Source organism: Phacochoerus africanus, chromosome 3 (assembly GCF_016906955.1).
Source record: "Phacochoerus africanus isolate WHEZ1 chromosome 3, ROS_Pafr_v1, whole genome shotgun sequence".
NCBI lineage: Eukaryota > Metazoa > Chordata > Mammalia > Artiodactyla > Suidae > Phacochoerus > Phacochoerus africanus.
In genome coordinates this window covers 152,535,189-152,557,280 of record NC_062546.1, presented here as the reverse complement: position 1 = coordinate 152,557,280, position 22,092 = coordinate 152,535,189, and the positions used below count along the sequence as shown (strand labels likewise).

The 22,092-nt window shown below is 36.9% G+C and overlaps 1 protein-coding gene across 2 annotated transcripts in view; it reads left to right on the top strand.

Moving 5' to 3' along the window:
• CERKL (ceramide kinase like) overlaps positions 1 to 22,092 on the top strand; it is a 128,443-nt gene that overhangs the window by 97,497 nt on the left and 8,854 nt on the right. Inside the window, exons 4-10 of one of the 2 annotated variants that reach the window (XM_047773013.1) lie at positions 7,322 to 7,385; positions 13,357 to 13,499; positions 19,077 to 19,151; positions 19,912 to 20,089; positions 20,169 to 20,228; positions 20,992 to 21,017; positions 21,114 to 21,222. In XM_047773013.1, coding sequence (XP_047628969.1) covers positions 7,322 to 7,385; positions 13,357 to 13,499; positions 19,077 to 19,151; positions 19,912 to 20,089; positions 20,169 to 20,228; positions 20,992 to 21,017; positions 21,114 to 21,222 — 655 coding nt within the window. The remainder of the gene's footprint in view (positions 1 to 7,321; positions 7,386 to 13,356; positions 13,500 to 19,076; positions 19,152 to 19,911; positions 20,090 to 20,168; positions 20,229 to 20,991; positions 21,018 to 21,113; positions 21,223 to 22,092) is intronic. The other variant, XM_047773014.1, reaches the window with a different exon arrangement.

Genomic DNA, 22,092 nt, shown 5'->3' with positions numbered 1-22,092 from the left:
CCTTTCCCTGAAGGCTGAGGACACCTGAACTGAATTTGGGAAGGCTGCCAACATCATGCACAAGAGGAAATCTGAGTCCAGATGAAGGGTGGATCTTTGTGCTACTCCTCACCATGATGAGGAGTTTACTCATCAGACGTTGATCCCAAATTGGTGTGTATTTTTTATCATAGTGTTGTAATCTGGTTTAGCAAAGATAATTTTGTCTTCAGAATGAAGATTAGAAAAGAAGAGGAAGAGATTGGAGGAGAGGAAACCAGGATGTGAGGCCTGAACTAAGGTAGAGGAAATAATAGGCATGTGCCTTTCTTCTTAAAACAATTGTATTGGAGATAAAAATACTATGTTCTAGGGATTTTTACCCTAAATTTTTAGATGTTATTGAATGTTATATTTAGTTTTACATAAAATAAACTTATACATGTAATAGTAAATTTAGAACTTCTTAATATACAGAATGGCTAATTATTAGCTGCCTAACACTCCTCCTACAGGCAAAATTATAAAATTGCATCATTTTGCTTATAAAACCATTTTCGTATATATATTGGCTAAATGTTTATATTAAATATGTCTCCTATATTTTGAGAAGGACTGAATACCATGTGTGGGTGTCTGAAAAGTTTTAGAATCTTTCTGCCTATCTCACAGTGTAGTTTCGTATTGCGAATAAGGTAATGAATTTGAAACTACTTTGTAGTTATGAAGTGCTGCAGAAAGATGGTCATATGCTGTACATTTCAGTTTTACAAACTATGTAATAGTAAGATTAAAGTCAGACTTTGAAAGAAAAAGTATCTTCTATGAAGGAGTAAAGCAGAGAGAGTACATGTTCTGCATGTCCAGTGTGACCATGAACATATCTTGTATGCACTCCTGAGTCCAAATGGAATACGAATTATGTAGCAAATTCTTTATCATGATGAAGTCATTAAGAGATGATGTTATATGAATACAGCAGTATGTGAAAAATTATAGCTAAAGTATATATGTATATGTATATGTAAAGTATATAAGTATAAAGTATTATATGTATAATACTTTTTCTATAAATTTCTTTTTAAAATGAATAGCAAAAATCTCCCCCAACAATCTGATTTAAAAATGAACAGATAGGTTCATTTTTAGATTCTATATATAAGTGGTATTACTGGGTGTTTGTCTTTCTTTTTCTGACTTCATTTAGTATAATAATCTGTGTTGCTGCAAATGGCATTATTTCATTCATTTTTATTGATGAGTAGTAGTCCATTGTATATATGTACCACATCTTCTTAATCCATTCATGGATATTTACGTTGTTTCCATGCCTTGGCTATTGTAAATAATGCTGCTATGAACATAGGGGTGCATGTATCTTTTTGAGTTGTGTTTTTTTTTTTCCTAGATATAAGCCTAGGATTAGGATTGCTGGATCATATGATAGTTCTATATTTAGTTTTCTGAGGAACCTCCATACTATTTTCCACAGTGGTTGTAACAATTTACATTTCCACCCATAGTATAGGAGGGTTCTCTTTTCTCCACACCCTCTCCAGCATTTGTTATTTGTAGACTTATTAATGATGGCCATTCAGACTGGTGTGAGGTTGTACCTCATTGTAGTTTTGATTTGCATTTCTCTAATAATGAGTGATAGTGAGCATTTTTCATGTGTCTACTGGCCTCTTCTTTGGAGAAATGTATATTTAGGTCTGTCCATTTTTCGATTGGGCTTGTTTTTTTGAGTTGTATGAGTTGTTTGTATTAGACCCTTGGAGGGCTTAATATTAAGTTGTTTGGAGATTAAGCCCTTGTTGATTGCATCATTTACAACTATTTTTTCCCATTCTGTTAGTTGTCTTTTCATTGCTGTTTTTGTTAATGGTTTCCTTTGCTCTGCAAAAGCTTCTAAGTTTGATTAGGTCCCTAGCAGAAATGGACTCACAGACATAGAGGACAGACTTGTGGTTGCTAAGTGGGAGGGTGAAGGGAATGGGCTGGATTGGGAATTTGGGGTTAGTAGATGCAAACTATTACATTTAGAATGGATAAACAATAATGTCCTATGGTATATAGCATAGGGAACTATATCCAATCTCCTGGGGTAGATGATGGAAAAGAATATAAAAAAAGACTGTGTATATGTGTACATGTATAACTGAGTCACTTTGCTGTTCAGCAGAAATTAGCACAACATTGTAAATCAGTTATACCTTAGTAAAAAATTTTAAATGGACAGATAGTCCTAATAGACATTTTCCCAGATAAGATGCACATGACCAGCAGGTACATGAAAAGGTGCTCAGCATCACTAACCATCAGAGGAATACAGCACAAACCTCAGTGAGATATCACCTCACATCTATCAGAATGGCTGTTTTCTAAAAGGCAAGAAATAGCAAGCGTTGGTGAGGATGTAGAGGAAAGGGAACTCTTATGCATTGTTGGTGGGAATTTAAATTGGTGCAGACACTGTGGAAAACAGTACAGAAATTCCTTAAATCATTAAAAATAGAACTACCATATGGTCTAGCAATTCCACACTTCTGAGTATTTATCTTAAGAAAACAAAAATGCTGATTCAAAAAGATATCTGTACCCCATATTCACTGTAGCACTATTTACAATAATTTAGACATGGAATCAACTTGTGTCCGTCAGTGGATGAATAGATAAAGAAGATGTGGTATATGCATGTGTGCGTGAATATTATTTAGTCATAAAAAAGAAAGAAATCTTGCCATTTGGGAAAAGATAAATGGACCTTGAGGATATTATGCTAAGTGAAATAAGCCAGAGAAAGACAAATGCTCTACCATTTCACTTATATGTGGAATATTTTTAACCACCCCCAAACAAATAAACCAAACATGTAAAGAGATTTCTCCAGAGGTTAGGGAGGGTAAAATGGGCGAAGAGTGTCAAAAGGTACAAACTTCTATTTTTTAAAAAAGAAGATTCTCACCACATTAATAAAAATATATATCTTTCATTTTGGTTTGTGCCGAACCCCTAACTGCTTCTAAATATAGATAATCATCTTTTGAAATAGTTGAGCTAAAGGTGTGCTTTGCCACTGTCAGTGCAGTCAGTATCTTATCTCCTAATGGTATCAGAAGAACTCTGGAAGAACCTAGAAAGAAGAGAGTTATTTATTCTTATTAACTTGGTATGTAAATCGAAGCACATGAATGGTAAGCCAATGCTGGCATATGATAGCATTTCTTTCTTTTCCTCCCAAAGCAGAGCAGACTTTAGGAATTACACTATTAAAGATGTGAGAGGAAATTTAGACATCATAGATTCATAGGATAATTCTTAGAACAATAAAGTCAAAAAGTCAAGGCAGCAGATAAATTAAACTGGGAAGAATTTTGGAGGCTGTCTAGTTTCGTTTCCCTCGTACAGTGGAGTGCAGGTGTGGGGTCACCCAGCCTCAGCACCCTGTGGTGGAGTCAGTGTGCCAGAAAACACTGCTAGACATTCTTAACTTGAGTTCAGGGTCGTTGTGCCTCTGTGTATATTAGAAAAGAGCACCTTCTTTGTGGTAACTTAAAAAAATGTGCCCTTTCTTCTGGGCTGATGCAGCCCAGGGTCACTTAGCATGTTGAATAGGGGTATTTGGCTATACTGCATACCTACCCACTCCTCCAGCCAGATGCCTTTGTGTGAGATATCAACCTCAAGAACTGACATTTGCTTTCCTGTGATCTTTAGGGTTGATGTTGTCTTTTGTAGTGATACAAAATAAATGAAATAAATATTTCCCATCTTGTGTGTAAGAGCATTGAGGTATTTGAAAACAGATATTATGTCTGCCCTTTATCTCTCTTGTTCAAGACAGATAATTGCTTCCCTTTAGTCAGTCTTTGTAATAACAAAGCTGCTAGACCTTATCATGCTCATTATCATTATCATGGTCAAAAATACTTCTCTGCATATAGCCTTGATCTCTGCCAGCTCAGTGCCAATGGGGGTGCCTTGTCACCGGGCAGAGTTGTCAAGAAAGTGGGTTTTGTTATCACTTTTTTTTCCTCTTTCTAGGATCATGTGTTTAATTTTTGACACTTCTACCAAATCTCTTTGAATTCATTCCCTTTGGCTCTTTAGTTCTCTCCTTAAAGCCTTCCCTTCCTTGGAGATGCCTCTTACTGTTCCTGATCTCACCTAGCAGAAAACTAGGTGATGTGATAACATTGTGTTACAAAATATGCTAGTAGGCTGAGGCATTACTCCCTTCCAATTTTACCTACATCTTAATAAAAACCTGGATAGTAGGAGTTCCCATTGTGGCACAGTGTTTAACGAATCCGACCAGGAACCATGAGGTTGCGGGTTCCATCCCTGGCCTTGCTCAGTGGGTTAACGATCCGGCATTGCCATGAGCTGCAGTGTGGGTCGCAGACGCAGGCTTGGATGCTGCGTTGCTGTGGCTCTGGCTTAGGCTGGTGGCTACAGCTCCGATTCGACCCCTAGCCTGGGAACCTCCATATGCCGAGGGAGCAGCTCAAGAAAAGGCAAAAAGACACACACACACAAAAGTAAATAAATAAAAACCTGGATAGTAAATGTTCATGAATCACATCTAGCTAGAGTGATTGAGAGAGAGAGTAAGAGTAATGGGTGAAAATTTCTAGAGTATTACTCTAGAGTATCCCTGGAGTAATTATGGATATAGAAATAGGATTTATACACACACACACACACACACAAATCCTATTTCCAATACTATGAAATCAGGGAGTTGCAGCTTTATTCCTGGGGACAATGAATGGTCATCAGTGATGTTTATGTGGGGAAGGGATGTGGTTAAATATATGCTTCAGAAAGGTTATTCTGGCTAGAGTGGGATAAAGGCTGAAGTGAGACTGGAGGAGAGGCTGATGTAGTTTGCATATTTAAAATGGTGGTGGCTGGATCCAGGGCATTGGCTTGAGGAATGTGGGGATACAGCAGAACAACTAAAAGACAGAAACAACTGGCTTTGGGTGTGGGAGTGGTTGCTCAGGGTAAAGGAAAGGGATACTCTAGAAAGAAGACATTTTCCTATGTTGAGTAGTGGGGAGTGGATGATGGAACACAAAAAAGGACAGTACAATTGAAAGGCAGTGTATTTGAAGGTGGAAATGATGGATTCTATTTAGAACTTCCTATGTTTGAAGTACCAACAGGACAGGAAAGAAAATGGCATCTCAGTAGTTTTATCCCCAGACCAAGAAATGTTTCTTATGTCTGAATCAAAACTCAAAACTCATCTGATTTTACCTGTTTCCTCATGAACATTCAGTATTAACCTCAAGACATTACCTTCCTCCAACATTGTCTTTCTGAGGCAGTAATATTTAAACTGAATGTTGAGGTGTGTGGCAGATCCCAGCTGTGAGAACTATATGTTCAAAGAGTCGTAAACAATGAAAACTCCAAATTTCCTACATAAAAGGGGTGTCAATCTCATTGGAAAATCAAAATAGATGAAAGAAGAGGGTAGTAACTTTCTTTTGAAACTGCATCTGCCTAGCAGCCCACTGTTGATGTTTATTTGAAGTGGGATGCTCTTCAAATCTGGCTCTTTCTGCTTCCAGAGCCCATAATATCCCATCTAAACATATATTTTGATTTCTTCTAAATAGTAGTTCAGATTATTCTTTATCTTTTCCCCATACATTGTTTTTCTTTGTGATCACTTGTTACTAGTCTATATTGTACATTCATCTTTAAAATGTAGCGTATTTTATCTGTCTCCAGAATATAACCTCCCTGAAACCAAGGACTTGATTATTTTTGTTTATTGTCCTAACATATTGTGGTCAGATTGCTTTCATCTTTTCTGTCTGAATCAGTCATTTTCTTTACCTTTTACAGGGTCACTTAAGAATTACTGTTCTTATATAATTTGCATCTGTGTATAGTCACATTTCACTTGAAAGCCAAAGGGAAAAAGTAGACTATTATTTCACATTTTTCCTAAATAAAAGTAGCATTCAGTCACAAGGTAATTTTAAGGCTAATTTTGTTTTGGATTTGAAAAGCTTTACCAGAGTAAGTTTTGGTATAAAAATGAGCCTTGATAAACTGATGCTCAGCATAAATATCTTTTCCTAATATCCTTAATTAATTTTAATGTGTTTTTGTAAGACATTTTATTATTTTGCTTTTAAGGTCGCAACAACTTGCTGAAGTTACAGATGAATGATCAGCACATAGTCATTTATGATAACTTAACCTTCTACGTTTATTAATATTAATATTTTATATTTCATTTTCTTGTAGCTTTCTTCTGACTAGAATTTAATATAGAGAGGTTTTATTCATGTGAATGTTAACTGCATTTGAATAAGCTGTGGGAGAATTACAATGTAATGCTGCTGGATACAGAATGATTCTTTTAGACAGCAAGACTAATAATTTTTAACAATATCTAAAAACATTGTAGGGAAAGCTTGAACCATGCTGGCACCAGGGACAGACAGGCATGAAAGATTAATGTAATCTTGAATATAATGATGCACATTCTTACACAAAAAATCCATCTGCAGTGTCATGTCAGTCAGCAGAAATCTTTGATGGGTGGATACAGCTGGGCTGTCTCTTCTGGCAGAGCTGCCCTAGAAAATGCTAAATGTGGCTGGGATGCTTGATGCCATCTGCAGTGTGCCAGTTTATCCTGTCTTCACTGGCATTTGCAATACTGCATAGGGCATCATGACTGTAGAGACAACGATAGGGAGTGACAGATTCATTTCCTCGGAGAATCTGGGCTCTGGTGGGCCTGTGTGCCACCCTCCTCCTTGGCGTTGGGTCTGTTATCATTGGTGTTGGCTGTGCTTCACGTTTTCACATCCAACTCCTCCTCTTTTTAGTCTAGCAGTTCCAGATACACATTCTTCTAGTATGTAAATCTTACACTAACCTTTCAGCTAATTTATTCATGTAAGGTTGCCAAAGCGATTTAACATTGACTATTTGATGCCAGCTAATATGCCTTATTTTCAAAATACTGCTGCTCCTAGGCTTCTGATTTAAAGGAAATGTGTCTTATTTAGGGAACACTAAACAGACAGGCACCAAGATAAATTATCTAACTGCTCTGTGTGGGATATCCCTAAATGACTTATGTACTTGAACGAATATATGACCCTCTTTTACATAAAGCTGTAAAACACATTGGGCAAGTAACACTTAATCCTCTTTCCCATGATTAAAAAATAAATATTCAAGAATAAATGTTGTTTTATGACCTGACCATATGTTTACCATATTATTTTGCCAAACCAAGTAAAGAGTGTAGATCATTTGTTTAAAACTTTCACCTTTCTCTCTCTCTTTTTTTAAAAAACAGTAACGGAATATGAAGGGCACGCTCTGTCACTGCTAAAAGAATGTGAACTACAGGGATTTGATGGGTAGGTTGTATTATTAATCTATATATGTCCTATAGCAATGTTATTTATAATAAGCAATGTTATTCAATGCTTTCATTAGTTTTTAGCCACATATTTGGGACCTATAATTTTAAAATATTTCTGATGCATGAAATTAGGCTCTATTTCATTCATATCTGTGTAATAACAATTGATGATTGTGATCATGTGGCCTGGTCATCTACCTCTCAGAATTGGGTGTAGGAAAGCAAAAGGAGGAATCTAAAAGCACTGGGAAATCAGTGTACCATGCTATACTTACCCCATGTACATATGTTTATATGGATAGTCCTTAATTCTTAGCTTTAACCCTGTGAGTATCTAGAAAAGCATTGATGGAAGCTATTATACTGGTCATATGGCATAACTATACTATGACCTTCTTTTTGCATGTTTGTTGATGATATTAGTAGCTACCTGCTGGTTAATTTGGATATGATTGACTGAAGATAAATATTTTAGGAAACAAATATATTATTTTCAGAAGGAATGAAAGATGCTAAGTTTACTTACCTTCTATGATTTATTTATTTATTATTTTTTTTATTGTCTTTTTGCCTTTTTCTAGGGCCACTCCCGAGGCATGTGGAGGTTCCTAGGCTAGGGGTCGAATCGGAGCTGTAGCCGCCGGCCTACGCCAGAGCCACAGCAATGCGGGATCCGAGCTGTGTCTGCGACCTACACCACAGCTCACAGCAACGCTGGATCCTTAACCCACTGAGCAAGGCCAGGGATGGAACCTGCAACCTCATAGTTCCTAGTCAGGTTTGTTAACCACTGAGCCACGACGGGAACTCCACCTTCTGTAATTTAGAGGCTCAGCGGAAACGAATCTGACTAGCATTCATGAGGACACAGGTTCGATCCCTGGCCTTGCTCAGTGGGTTAAAGATCCAGCAATGTTGTGAACTGTGATGTAGGTTGCAGACACAGTTTGGATCTGGCATTGCTGTGCCTGTGGTGTAGGCCAGCAATTTTAACTTCAATTCAACCCCTAGTCTGGGAACCTCCATATGCCTTGAGTATGGCCTTAAAATGACAGACAAACAAAACAAAACAAAACATTAGCAGGGTTGTTTTCCAGAAATGCATAATTGGGGGTGAGAAAAATATTGCTGGATGAAGAAGAAAGTTTAGTAAGTAAAACAATTTTTCAAAAGGGAATTTAATCGATGGGAGTAAATCTAGATGGCAATGTTACATAAATCTTAAGCATGAAGAAGATGAGGTAGGAGATTACTTCAGAGCTATATACTTAGAACTAGACAGATTGATTAATAGGCCACATTTAGGAAATCATCTTGCAAGTTTACAATTTAAGGAAAGTAATTGGGGGAATCATGCCTACCAGCTCCCTGTCTTAATATGCTGCATAGTCCTGAAACACAGTTTGTGAGTATGTAGGAGTAGTTGCCTCGCAAATAAGTCTTTGTTTCAAGATGTGATTATATAAATAATAAAAACAGATATTGTGGATATTAGACCTGGTCTTGCTATCAGCATTACAAAGGGTTCTGACAAATGTGGTATCAATAAATAAGTTTCATTGGTCATTATTACAATACAAAGATCAAGAAGAGCTTTGCAGAATGATGAAAGACTATTGCTTAAGTTCAGTTGAGTAATATTTTTCTCTTTACCTGAAATTACTTAATTCTTATTTACTCCACATGGCAGGTGTGGCACTACCAGATGTATAGATCCTTTAGTTACTACCTATATTTTTTTAACCAAATATTTTGGCCTAACCATTATGTGAATTGAGTTTCAGTGATTACACTATTTCGAAATTCTACAGCATGTTGATTTATTTAGGGCTTAAAATAATTTAAAATTTCTATTGAAAGTCATGTAATCTTTAAATGGCTCATTTATTAATTAATTTTTGAGCCCAGTCTTTTGAGTAGGAGCTGAAGTGGTGGTTGGGATAACTGTCTTAATAAAAATGATAATTTTAAGTCACTCTACTTAGAATTACATAGAGAGGTATATAAGGAGTACAGTGGAAACATAGTTTCTCTAGGCACTTCCAAAGAACAATTCCCTAATAAGTAGAATTGTTAGAAGATGGAAGATGCTATATTCATGTGTTTCCGGTTTCCAAACTTGTTCAAAGAGCAGCCATAGGAGCACTTTTGAGAAATAGATACAAAAGACTCAAGGGTGAGAAAGGTAACCCCAGGATTCTATGGTATTTTGATCCAAGAGGAGTTCACTTTCTGAGCCTGAAGCATTTCTTGCCTTACTCTAACAGAGCTTTTGATAGAAAGTGAGTTGAAATTACCAAAGGTTTTCAGACGCAGACCAGAGAGGTTAAGATCCAAGAGAAATTCTATGTGTATTATTCAGTGCAGCAACATGATTTAATAAATAATGTTTAAGAAGTGTTATTTGCTAAGATTTTGGAGGTTTTTAAAATTTTTTTTTAAATGAGTTGTATATGTTTTTGTGAAGACATATTGTGATATATTCCTAACACCAGCAGGAACAGTGTCTCAACACTCATGACAGTGGGTGTGCAACTCCAGGATGTCCTAGCAAACACTCTTAGATCCACTGCTAATGCTTGCAGGCCCATCCATCTTCATACAGCCCCCTCTTTATACTGGGCATGAATAGGAAGTTTGTATCAGTCCATAGACTTGAAGCAGTAATAGTAAATGTGAAAATGGTTAAGCTAATCTGTAGCTCTTATGAGATTATATGTATACCATATTTTCCTCTTTTGTTTCACTGCATTTAAAATTTTTAATTTGTCAAATTACGGGTTTTTTTTTTCTTAATTCCATCCTTAACTGGACACATAAAAATCTAGATATTTGGCTTAAACTGACATTTAATTACCACCATGATATCTGTATTACTAAGTCAGGTTTTTTAAAAAAGTACCTCTTTTCCAAAAAGAAAAATTTTAAGTAAAAAAATCCAATAATATAAACATTTCAATAATTATACTGATTGATAAATATATAAACACCCATTAAAATTTTTTCTTATCACCTTTTTCTTTTTCAAAATTTATCACTTTTTATAAAGATAAATAAGATATTGGACTTTAGTTGTACTTTTCTAGACAGAAAAGTTCTACTTGGGGTCATGGCAAGGAGGAGTTTATTATTCTGAAAATACAAGGTGTACCTCATGCAAAGGTTTATGTCTTAAGGTAACTCTTAAACATGGTTAAATTAACTCTTTGTAAAAAGTTGGGTTTTTTTGCCTTTTCTTGTAATGTCCAGATTCTTGTGATGTTTGTATTAAGTGTATTCCCTATGTTGAGTAAGCATAATTTGAGATGAACTTAATAATACAGTTGTTGTTATCATAAATAAATATATTCCTTTCTAACTCATTTAATTCCACAGTGATTCTACTGGGAAACTGACTTCCAAAATCATAAAATTCTCATAAGGCTATTTTCATTAGGTTTCATATTTAAGAAAGGAATATAAATTAAAAAATAGCAGTGTAGTTTTGAAAGCCAAATTGTCTTGTTTCAAAATCTCATTCCATAACTTAACTATAGTATGCCCTTGGAAAAAGTGCTTAATCTTTATAAAGTCTTAGTTTCCTAATCTGTAAATTGGGGGTAAAAGCATCTATTGGGGACAGTTATTGTTTAAATAAGATAGTACATACAGGATACCAAAAACAGTGTCTGGTACATAGTAATTACTAAATCTTACTTTATTGTTATAATTACCACTTGTTAGAGTTTTGAAATATTTAACACAGAAGGTGTTGGGACAAAATTGAAAATTGTGGCAGGGCTTTTTCACAGAAAGGCCATTTCTACTAACTCAAGCAGTGAGTTAACATGTACACAATACTGTGACTAGGTCCAATTGTTGCCATACTATGTGGAAGAGGCACCTTCTTTGTGCCAAGTTGGATGCTGCACTTTATGTGCTCCTTTTATGGGCCACACACACCTTAGCAGGTAGACAGTAACTGGGAGTTACAATTAAGTTTGTAGAACGTTTGGAAATCTGCTCATAGATCTGGTCTTGGAAATCATACAGATAAGAAAATTGACAGGACACTGTAAACCAGCTATAATGGAAAATAAAAATCATAAAAAAAAGAGATTCAAACCAAACTTTGGCTTCCCTATTTGTAAAGATGAGGCTAATGCCTACTTTACAAAATTCTGAGAATTTGATAGAAAAGAGCCAATTATCTGATACGAAGTTGGCTCTCAGTAGATAGAATCACTTTTCTCTGAATCAGTGGTCACACTCCTGTCCCCTGGAATCAGTTTAGATGTAAAATAATAACCCTAGGCCCAAATGACTTGGGTCACACCTCATATCCTGAAGTCTTTCTAATCACGATGACCTGGAACACTTAGGCTATGTGTCACCATAGTGCTGAACCTCCACCAGGTGCTGGGGCTGGATGGAAGGCTGAGGGCAAGGTAGAGGGAGTTGATGGAAAAAGTATTCCCAGCCTCTGGATGTACCAACTTCTTTAGCTTCCTTAACTTAGGGAGCTGATTATGGCCCATAGGCTGTTTTGTTTGGTATGTAGAGTTTTTAAATATATTGAACACTAGTATTTATAAATTAGGAAATTCACCCCCACCTCAGGATCTGTGGCTTGCCTCTAAAAATCAGAAGATGTGGTCTTGTAAGCCTGCCTGCTAGGTGCTGCTGGAGCTGCATCTCTCCTGCACTGAGCAGACTCTTCCACCCCAGCTGGGCTTTGAAGGCCTTGGGTTGTGACACCTGCTCTCAGTAACACAAGATCTTTTCCTTGTGGGTAAATGGATGTAGTTTGATACTTAAGGTTGTTTTTCATCTTCTACATACAGATGATTATGACAAAACTTCTCATATCTTACACGACTTTCATAGATTCCCATCCCCACCACTCCTACCTATTGTGAGGTGTTAAAAAGAATATTAGCAGGAGTTCCCATTGTGGCTCAGCAGTAACGAACTCAACTAGTATCCATGAGGATTTGGGTTCGATCCTCATCCTCACTGAGTGGGTTAAGGATCTGGCATTGCCATGAGCTTGATGTAGGTCACAGATGTGGCTCAGATCCTGAGTGGCTGTGGCATAGGCTGGCAGCTGTAGCTCCTATCTGACTCTGACTGTGGGTTCAGCCCTAAAAAAGCAGAACATATATATATATATATATTTGCAGTACTGACTAGGGTCAGAGGGTAGTAACACTCATTTTAAAAGTGCCACATTACAGTAATGTACAGGAGATGAAAGCCAGTTCATGTTTTCTTTTTCTTTTTTTGTCTTTTGTTTAGGGCCAACCCCATGGCATATGGAGGGTCCCAGGCTAGGGGTCTAATGAGAGCTGTAGCTGCCGATCTACGCCACAGACACAGCAACACCAGATCTGAGCTGCATCTGTGACCTACACCACCGCTCATGGCAACGCCAGATCCTTGACCCGCTGAGCGAAGCCAGGGATGGACCCCGAAACCTCCCAGCTCAGGTTCTCAATTACCATTCATATACTAATGATAATTAGCAGATCCTTAAATTAAAGCTTCATATTTGACATGAATTTTATTGCTGTCTTTTCAGAGCTATATTGAAAATTAGCAGGATTTTTATGACTTTCGCTTGTGTTAAAGTAATTGCCATCACTAGTATTAACATAAACAAAATGAGGAGAATACGCTTTGGGATATTAACAGAGCAAAATTCAGGTCAGATGTGAATTAACATGTTTAAGTGTCTTCCCGCCTCTTAACCCATATTAGAAATATTTTGTCTATGGGCTTTCATCTAGGTATGATGTTTGTGAAGTAAACTTTATCAGTGCAGTGCTAATGTCTTCTCATCCACTGACACATTTTAAAATGTTCGAAGGTGTGCATGAGGAAATACACAAAATATAGATGATGAATATTGTGGAGTATAAATTTTACAAATGATTACCAGTTATTTTGATGTTTTATGTTCTTTTACCTAGTTTCTTCTTTTCTAGTGTTGTCTGTGTTGGGGGAGATGGATTTGCCAGTGAAGTGGCCCATGCTTTGCTTCTTAGAGCCCAGAAGAACGCCCGGGTGGAGACAGACCTCATCCTGACTCCCGTGCGGGCACAGCTTCCACTTGGTGTGATACCAGCAGGCAAGGGAGGGGCCGTGGATCTGCTAACTGGGACTTCTCCCGCATCTTTCCTTGTATTACCTCCTTATCTAGATAGTGTCACACAGCATTAAACACACATACTTTCAGTCTGAAAGACCCATTCTTGGCATCTCCACTAGAAACTACGAGACTTTGGCCAAGTTATTTGATTTCTTTGAGCTTGTTTTTCTAATCTATGAAAGAGAGCTAACATGCATGATATTCACGTCATGACAAGGGTATTACAGTATTTAATCAGACAGTTTGTGTGTAGGGTTTAATACATAGTAAAGCAGGCAATCGATGGAACCTCTTTTTCTCTCTTCCCATATAAAGATCCAATGATCACATAGTCCCAGATAGGAAATTTCAAAACCAGGCCCCTCTAGTGAAGCTGCTTATAATTTCATGTGAGGTAAGATGTGGTACCTCAACTCCCCTAATTGAAGTATAAACAGATAATCTCCAGAATGCCAAAAGGATTCGTTCTGACTGCTGTATCCCTTGCAGCTAGAACAGAATGTGACACAGTGAACAATCAATAAAGTGAATGAATGTGATGAAGACATTATAGACTAAGTATCACTTGAATTGGACCTAGAAATAGGTTGGATCTGGCCTGAAAGGTGGGAATTTGAGTTAATTTCTTGGCTGCAAAAATAGTAAATGGCAAGGCGAAATCCAGGAATGTTGAGGGATAGAAAACAGCCATTCGTTGGGTGGTATTGGGTCAGAATAGGGGCTCCTGGATGCCATGGAAAGGGCTCTGAATGTAGTAGGTAAAGATTTGGAGCTTCAGAGCAGGGGGGAGACCACTGGGAGCCTGTTCTAGGAGGATTCCTGACTAGGGGAAGGGAGTAAAAGAAGGTCAGGGCCAGAGAGAGCAGTTCAGAAACACTGGGATACAAAAAAGATGAAAGCATTTTTTTCAGGTTTGTTATAAGTGTTGTTCCTCCCAAATTATTATTGAAACAAATAGTAGTGAGGGAAAGTGATTAAGTGATTATTTCTTTTGTCTCTCTCTCTCTTTTTTAATTTTATGGCTGCACTCACAGCATGTGGAAGTTCCCAGGCCAGGGATTGTAACCCAAACCACTGCAGTCAGATTCCTTCTTTTTTTTTTTTTTTTTTCTTTTTAGGGCCGCACCCACGACATATGGAAGTTCCCAGGCTAGGGGTCAAATCGGAGCTACAGCTGCCAGCTTACACCACAGCCACATCAACACCAGATCCGAGCCATGTCTGCAACTTATGCCAAAGCTCACAGCAACCTGGATTTTCAACCCACTGAGCAAGGCCAGGGACCAAACCTGAGTTCTCATGGTTACTGGTCAGGTTTGTTACCACTGAGCCACAGCAGGAACTCCCTGCAGTTGGATTCTTAACCCCATGCACCACAGTGGGAACTCCTTTTCATTTTAATACATCATATATTATCTCTACAAGAAAATCAGAAATAATTACAGCTGACCCTTGAAACCTCAGGGGTTAATCCACCTATAGTTTGCCATTGCCCCTTCTTTCCTCTGTATCCTCAAATTCAACCAGCTGGGGACTGGAAAGTACTATAGTATTTACCACTGAAAAATATCTACATCCAAGTGGATCCTCTTAGTTAAAATTCATGTTGTTCAAGGGTCAGCTGTATTCTTTTCTGTAAAAATAGAAAACAATGCACATGGTCGAAAATATAAACGTTCTATCCATTTGATAACCAGTCATTTAGTATGGAATTCAGTATATTTAGTATTGTTAATTGACAAAGAGCAAAGGATACACCAATGCCCTTTTTTTAGGGTAAAAAAGTCTTTCATAAAAACAAGAATTTAAAAGGAGAGGGATAATTCAGATATATCCTGATAGTTGTAAAATCTATTGAGAAAAATCTGTGAGAAAACCCTTCAGGTCAAAGAGAACAAAATGTATCAACTCAAGAAGATGCATTTGAGGGTCACACTGACTTTTCCATGTCATTTTAGTAGTGTTGTCTATAGTGGTGGAGCTCTCCTCACATTTTCCTCCGTGCAAAGTGGATGTGCATAGGTCATTCTTCTCCTCCTTGGTACTTACACTCCTGAGGTCATTCATTAACTGCTGTGCATCAAAACAGGAAAGATAGGTGTCCCTACAGGTATGCACTTGACAGCAAATGAATACTAGCTTGAAAACTGGTGATCATTCTTACTTTTTAATATGTAACTCAGATTATCTAGAGAAATGGTATTGCATTTTATTATCATTATACTTTTAAAGCATATCTCTGATTTTGAAAGCATTTTCTAGATACAGTGCATATGTAGAAATGCTATTTGAATACATTCTGTTTAGAAGATACAGCCTATTGCCAAAACTTCAGCGGTTGTATAGGAGCTCCAGCTTACGGATTCTGTCTAGTAGTAAGAGGAAGTCCTGTGCAGAATGTATTTAATATGAGGGCTCTAGGTCTGGTCAGTGCTTTGGTAGAGAATGGAAATAAGGGCTAGGCAGGAAGTTTCTAAGCTGAATGCAAAAGACAGTCTGCCTTTGAAGCCATTTGCCTCCTGGAGAGAGACACCCAGGGGGAGACTGTTTAGTAAATTACTCCACTGAGCCAACAGACTAAGCTGCTGAATTATGGGTTAGACTCAGATGGATCAGATGTGGGGAAGCCTGTGTTTGAACTGTTGGCCATTAGCAATGGTGTTTGTTGCTATGGGAACTGGTGCTAAGGAACTATACAGAGATTCCGATTAAAGGGATGAAGGGAGGATAGAGAAAAAAGCCAGAGAGGACATAAAAATAAAAAAGCAATCCAGTTGTAAAACAAGCCTCTGTCCCCATACTTATGACAGAGAGCCATATATTCCTATAGAATTCACATAAATAAATTCATTTTCCAATTAATTTGAGAAGAATAAAATATTGCCAAGGGACTGTTAATTTCTGATATTTCAGGCAAAGAACCAAAGTGTAGGTGCAGTTTTCATGAGAATTTTAGATATGCTTGACTAGGAAGTCATTACATCACATTTATCTGTTTGAATGTAGGAGACATTAATGGCCTTATGAATATTCATGATGTCTGGTTAATTAAGTTAATTGTTCTGTAGAAGTGCTTGTACTTCCAAGGACAATTTTTTTTTTCTCTTTTTCTTTTTGTAGCTTCTGCCTGGTTTTTCCACCAGTCATGCTTTACATGAGCTGCTACTTCTGTCCTTACTCATGGGATGTGGCACATTTTAGCAGGTTTGGGGAGGTGGTGCTGAGCAAAGTTGCTGGTTGTGTTAAGAAAACTAACTTTTCAGGCTAATTAAGATGTTTACCTTGAGGTAGAACATTTATAGCTTTTGTGAGAATGCTAAAATTATATCGTTTTTATTTATGTGAGCAGCATGTTCTTCTGGCATGTAGATATCTTTTTGGATGGCTCGCATTTGGTTTCAGGAACTTGTACTCTTTTAGATTATTCAGACAAAAATATGGAGCAATCTATAGTTTTATAATTTTGCCTCTACTTTTCTTCATGAATTTGCCTTTTTAATTTAGAGTGTAAAAAAAGTTCTTAGGGATTAAGGTACATGTTAAACAGAGTAGAAGATGACTAAAATGGTTTTCTGACTTCTGGTCAGGCCTATCCTCACTGCCAAGTGCAATGGAATTAAAAGTTGCAAAGCCTGAGAAGACATAAAAATAAAAAAAGCAATTTATAGCATTCTAAAATGATTGGTGCTTGGGGATACTTAGCATCATTCTAACTCACAGGAAGTAAATGGTCTTTATTTTCTTGAGTCATGACATGTGTCATTCTCTATTGCACCTGACAACATTACATTATGTTTTTTAATAGTCTTTCTAGAGCAATGCTTTTATGGCTACTCCTAATTAACCATGGTAATGGAGGGAATGTGTTTCATGGAATACTGTAATCCATAGATAATCCTAAATATCTCACTCCAATTATGTGGCCTCCTCCAAAACCTCTACCATAAATCTGATTGGAAGCAAAATAGATTGATTTGTTTTTGCTTACCCTCCATAACAGGTTAATTAGCAATTAGATGGCCAAAGGGCAGCCTGTAGAGGGTCAAAGGATAATTGGAAAGGCCTATATAATTGACTGCTTGTAAAGATCCACGGAGGAACAGTTTCTGGACCACTTGTTCTCAGACTTTAGGGCACAGGCAAACCACCTGGAGAACTTTCTAAGACATGGGCTCCCAGGCCCCATTCCCAGACATGCCTCTTCCATGGGATGGAGGCGAAACCCAGAAATTTGCCCCTTTAACATGATCCCAGGTGCTGATCCTTGAACCATAGGTTCTGGAGGATGCCTTTCCATACACATAACTGAGAATCTTATAAAATGTGGACTATGGCTTGTTAGGTCTGGAGTGGGGCCTGAGATTCAAAGTGTAATAAACACTGAGGTGTGGCCACTGCTGCTAGACAATGAAGCTTCTTCTGAGTAACAAGGGTCAGAACACAAACTACCATTTGAAGAATCAGTTAAAACCAGTTGACCAGATAGCTTCAGGTGGACATTTCTTTGCATGGGTATCACTAGAGGTCTGGAAATCATTCATGCTTAGATAAGTATCTCATGATGATTATTGCTTTAATGTCTTTCCTGAAAATAGCCAGGTTCCCTTAGCTTCTCTCACTGAGCTACCCAAGCACACATCGGTTCAAAGGGATACAAATGGAAGGGATTATGTATGCCCACACAGGGAAGTTCCTAATTAGCAAATCCAGGAGACTAGCCTTTGCCTTGACAGTTCTAGAACACAATACATCCAGGCTTGCCCAACTCTTAGCAATTTCTGGACTTAAATCAAGAAAAATTGTCTTCTTAATTTTAAATTCTTTTTAACTCCGGGGAAGGGCAGGGGCTAGCTGGTATTTTCCCCTTCAAAAGCAGGCCTTTACCCCAAGATCTCAGCCACACACAAATGTTATGGGAGCCTGATGTGAGAGCTCTCTCTCTCTCTCTGTATGCTGCTGGGGAAAATCCATGTGGATCTTAAATTATCCCAGTGATTGTAGAAATCAGGAATACTATGGCCAATATCATGGAATTAAATGTTTTCTTCGTATAGGGTTCCATTTTCCAATACCCATTGCGTTGAGAGCTTTAAAATGTACTCAAAGAGTATTTTTTGTACTTTATAGTGATTTTGTACTTTTTTCTTAGTTATTATTTGGCTTTTTAAAAATTTATGTATTTATACATTTGTCTCTGCTTTCCAGAGCCATCCTTCTGCTGTTGGTGCTCATTTTCGTAAAGAAGTTAGAAGCCTTTTCATTAAAGTTGGATGGAGCAGACTTTGATATAGCTGGCATTTTTTTTTTTTCAGGTAGAAAATAGACATTCATGAAGGAAGAAGCTGTGAGCAAGTAGATACCATAAATTGTTTCCTAATTTTTAAGTTACTTAAATAATTCAGTAACCCTTTGATGTATACCTATGATGTAAATAAGAACTTATAAACTTCCATTTAAGTTTTCATTTGAACAGTATGTGGTGACATCTCTATAAAGAGCAAATGGTTAATTTAGAATGTTTGCTACACTGATCATGTTTTAAAATTGCTTTGACAGGATCTACTAACGTATTGGCACATTCTCTCCATGGAATCCCTCACGTGGTAACTGCAACTTTGCACATTATAATGGGTAAGAATTCTTCCAAAGAATTCGTGCTTTATAAGGAAGCTTCTATTTATAAAAGGAAGGCTATTTTATTTCTGTCAAACTTGTCTAAGATTCTTTGTCTCTCAAAGCTGAGAAATGTTTGACTAAAAACCAAATCAGCAAAGCTTCACCATTTGAACTACTTATCTTTTCAGAATACAGGTGCTATAACAAGAAGTAAGTGAAGTTCTGTTATAGTTTTGATAGAAAAAATATAATGATATTCAAGATCACAATTTAATAGCCCGGTCAAGAAAATCCATGCATAATGTTTAAATATATAAGATACTGTTTGTACCAAAACTCTAGGAATAGTTATTAAAAGGAAAAAAAAAAGGACAAGAAAAAAAATTCAGCCAGTGTACTTCCAATAGAACTTTTATCTCAACTGATGTAAAGCATATAAGTTCAAATAAATGCAATGCAAAACTACTGTTATCTGAGTTTACTTTGCACACATACTTCAACTTCTTTAACCATGTTTTATTTAAAATAGCAGTAAGCTACAAACTTTACTGCTTTGTGTTTCTTCCCTTAATACCTGAAAAAGTTACAAATGGCAATTGCAGCAGTTGTAGGTAAAGAGAGTTGAAGAGAAAGCAAAATATTTGTTATGGTAGAAAGTAGCCTTACATTTTCCTCTTCTTCTCTAAGTAAATAAATATGCTCCACCATATTTGCCATTTTGACAACTGGCTCTACTGTATTTGCTGACTGACTAATATTCAATGTAATATTCAAGGGCATATACAACCGGTTGATGTCTGCACCTTTAGCACCACCGGCAAGTTTATTCGCTTTGGGTTCTCAGCCATGTTTGGCTTTGGTGGAAGAGCTTTGGCCCTGGCAGAGAAATACCGATGGATGTCCCCTAACCAACGGATGGATTTTGCTATCATTAAGACACTGGCAAAACTTAAGTAAATCTTTTTTTCTTAAACCCATGATTTCTTATCTCAGAGTCAATGACTGCTAATAACACATTTTGTTTTGTTTTAGACCAGAGGACTGTGAAATATCATTTTTACCATTTAATAGCTCTCAGGATTTAGAAGAAAGGTAAGTTAAAAGCTCAGAATAAAACATGCATCTATACCTTTTTTAAAAGCATAAAACAGTTTTTTTTTCTTCTGTTTTTGTTTTTTAATGGCCACACTTGCAGCATGTGGAAGTTTTCAGTCCAGGAACTGAATCTGAGCCAAAGCTGTGACCTATGCTGCAGCTACAGCAACACTGGATCCTTTAACTCACTGAACTGGGCTGGGTAAAACAGGTTGATATAAATAATTTGTTAGACTTGTGATCTTTGGTTGTTACTCTCATATTAGTGAAGAATATAGAATCATGGAGTCCTACAGATTCTATTAGGGCATGTAATTTGGCACCTTTCTTCAAAATCAACTATTCACCCCATCATCCATTCATCCATCCATCCATCCATACATACATACATCTACTTATCCATCCATCTATCCATCCAACTGCTGTTTATGGGGTGCCTGATGTACACCAGATACTTTTGGATACAATGAGCCTAAACACAGACAAACATAATAGTATCTACCCTCATGAGAATTTCTGGTGTGGCAAGAAAATAATATTCAAAGCCACACAAAGTAAGTGCTCTAGTGTTTAAAAAAAAAAATTGAAAACCATTGTCTGATGAATCAACAAATAATGCAGTAACAGAATTGTTCACATATTTTTACAGTAATTACTGTCTAATGTATATAATGTTGGGTTCTCCAATCTTCTCATGATTAATAAATGCTATTTTTTTTTGTATGATGTGTTTTTGTTTCTTTGTTTTGTTTTCTCTTAGGAGGGCAGAGGGATCTCCCAAATCTGGTGAGTCTGAAATTATTTCCTTGGGGACTGAGCCAGGCTCTATTGGCATTTTTGCTCTGGTGAGGGAATGTAACTGATCCCTTCCATTGCCTTTAGACTATAATGATAAGTGGCAAATGATCCAGGGTCGGTTCTTGAATGTCAGCATTATGGCAATTCCGTGCCTGTGTTCAGTGGCACCTAGAGGCTTGGCACCTAATACCAGGTTAGTAAGAATTTTTATCGAATCTTTGATACTTCTCTATAAACCAAATTTATCTATCAGAATACCCTGCTAACTCTTGGCTGTCTAGATTATTATCAAGAGTTAGTTTCTCTTTGACTGTATAATATTAGCAATTGTGAAGGATTTTTCATCAGAGTAGGCTTAGAACAACTGTTATACTGGAAAAATTATCAGAAAGTTACTCAGAATTTTTAGTATGACTGAAGTTTTATTGACATGATTTTACTGTGTTATTTTATGTCAACTTTGCTTGCTTTATTATGTTTATTTAGCAGTCACTGAGAACATTATGTTTAATTCTTTTGTTTCTTAGGGGGTTTCTTCTTCCAGTTTTAGTGCAGATATAACCATCCATAGCATGAAGATTGTGTGTGTGTGTTGCCTTTAATCAGAGGAAACCTTTTATTTTAGTGTGAATAGTGGTACATATGAACTACTGCCCACATTTTCATGAGATATTTTATGTATCATTTTATCCACAAGCTTCAGGTATTCCATTGCTCTCACATCCTTTTCATGTAGTTGTCCATTATTGGGCTGAAAATACTTCTCCCACATTCCTACAGAGCGTAGAGGAAGGGGTGTTAAATGGTGTATAGTATCATCACATCTAGATTGTCCCCAGAAATGGAATCAAAGAATGGCTTATGTACATACTTTGGCACTTTATAACATGATTTTCATGTTATGATTTATAACATGATTTTCATGTTTATGATTTTCATGTTATGATTTTCATGTCATATAACATGATTTCATGATTAGTTTCAATTCCCCCACATATTATTTAACCAGAAGTATTAACAATTGGCATAGGAACCAATTTCAAATATTTTCCTTGGCAATTGA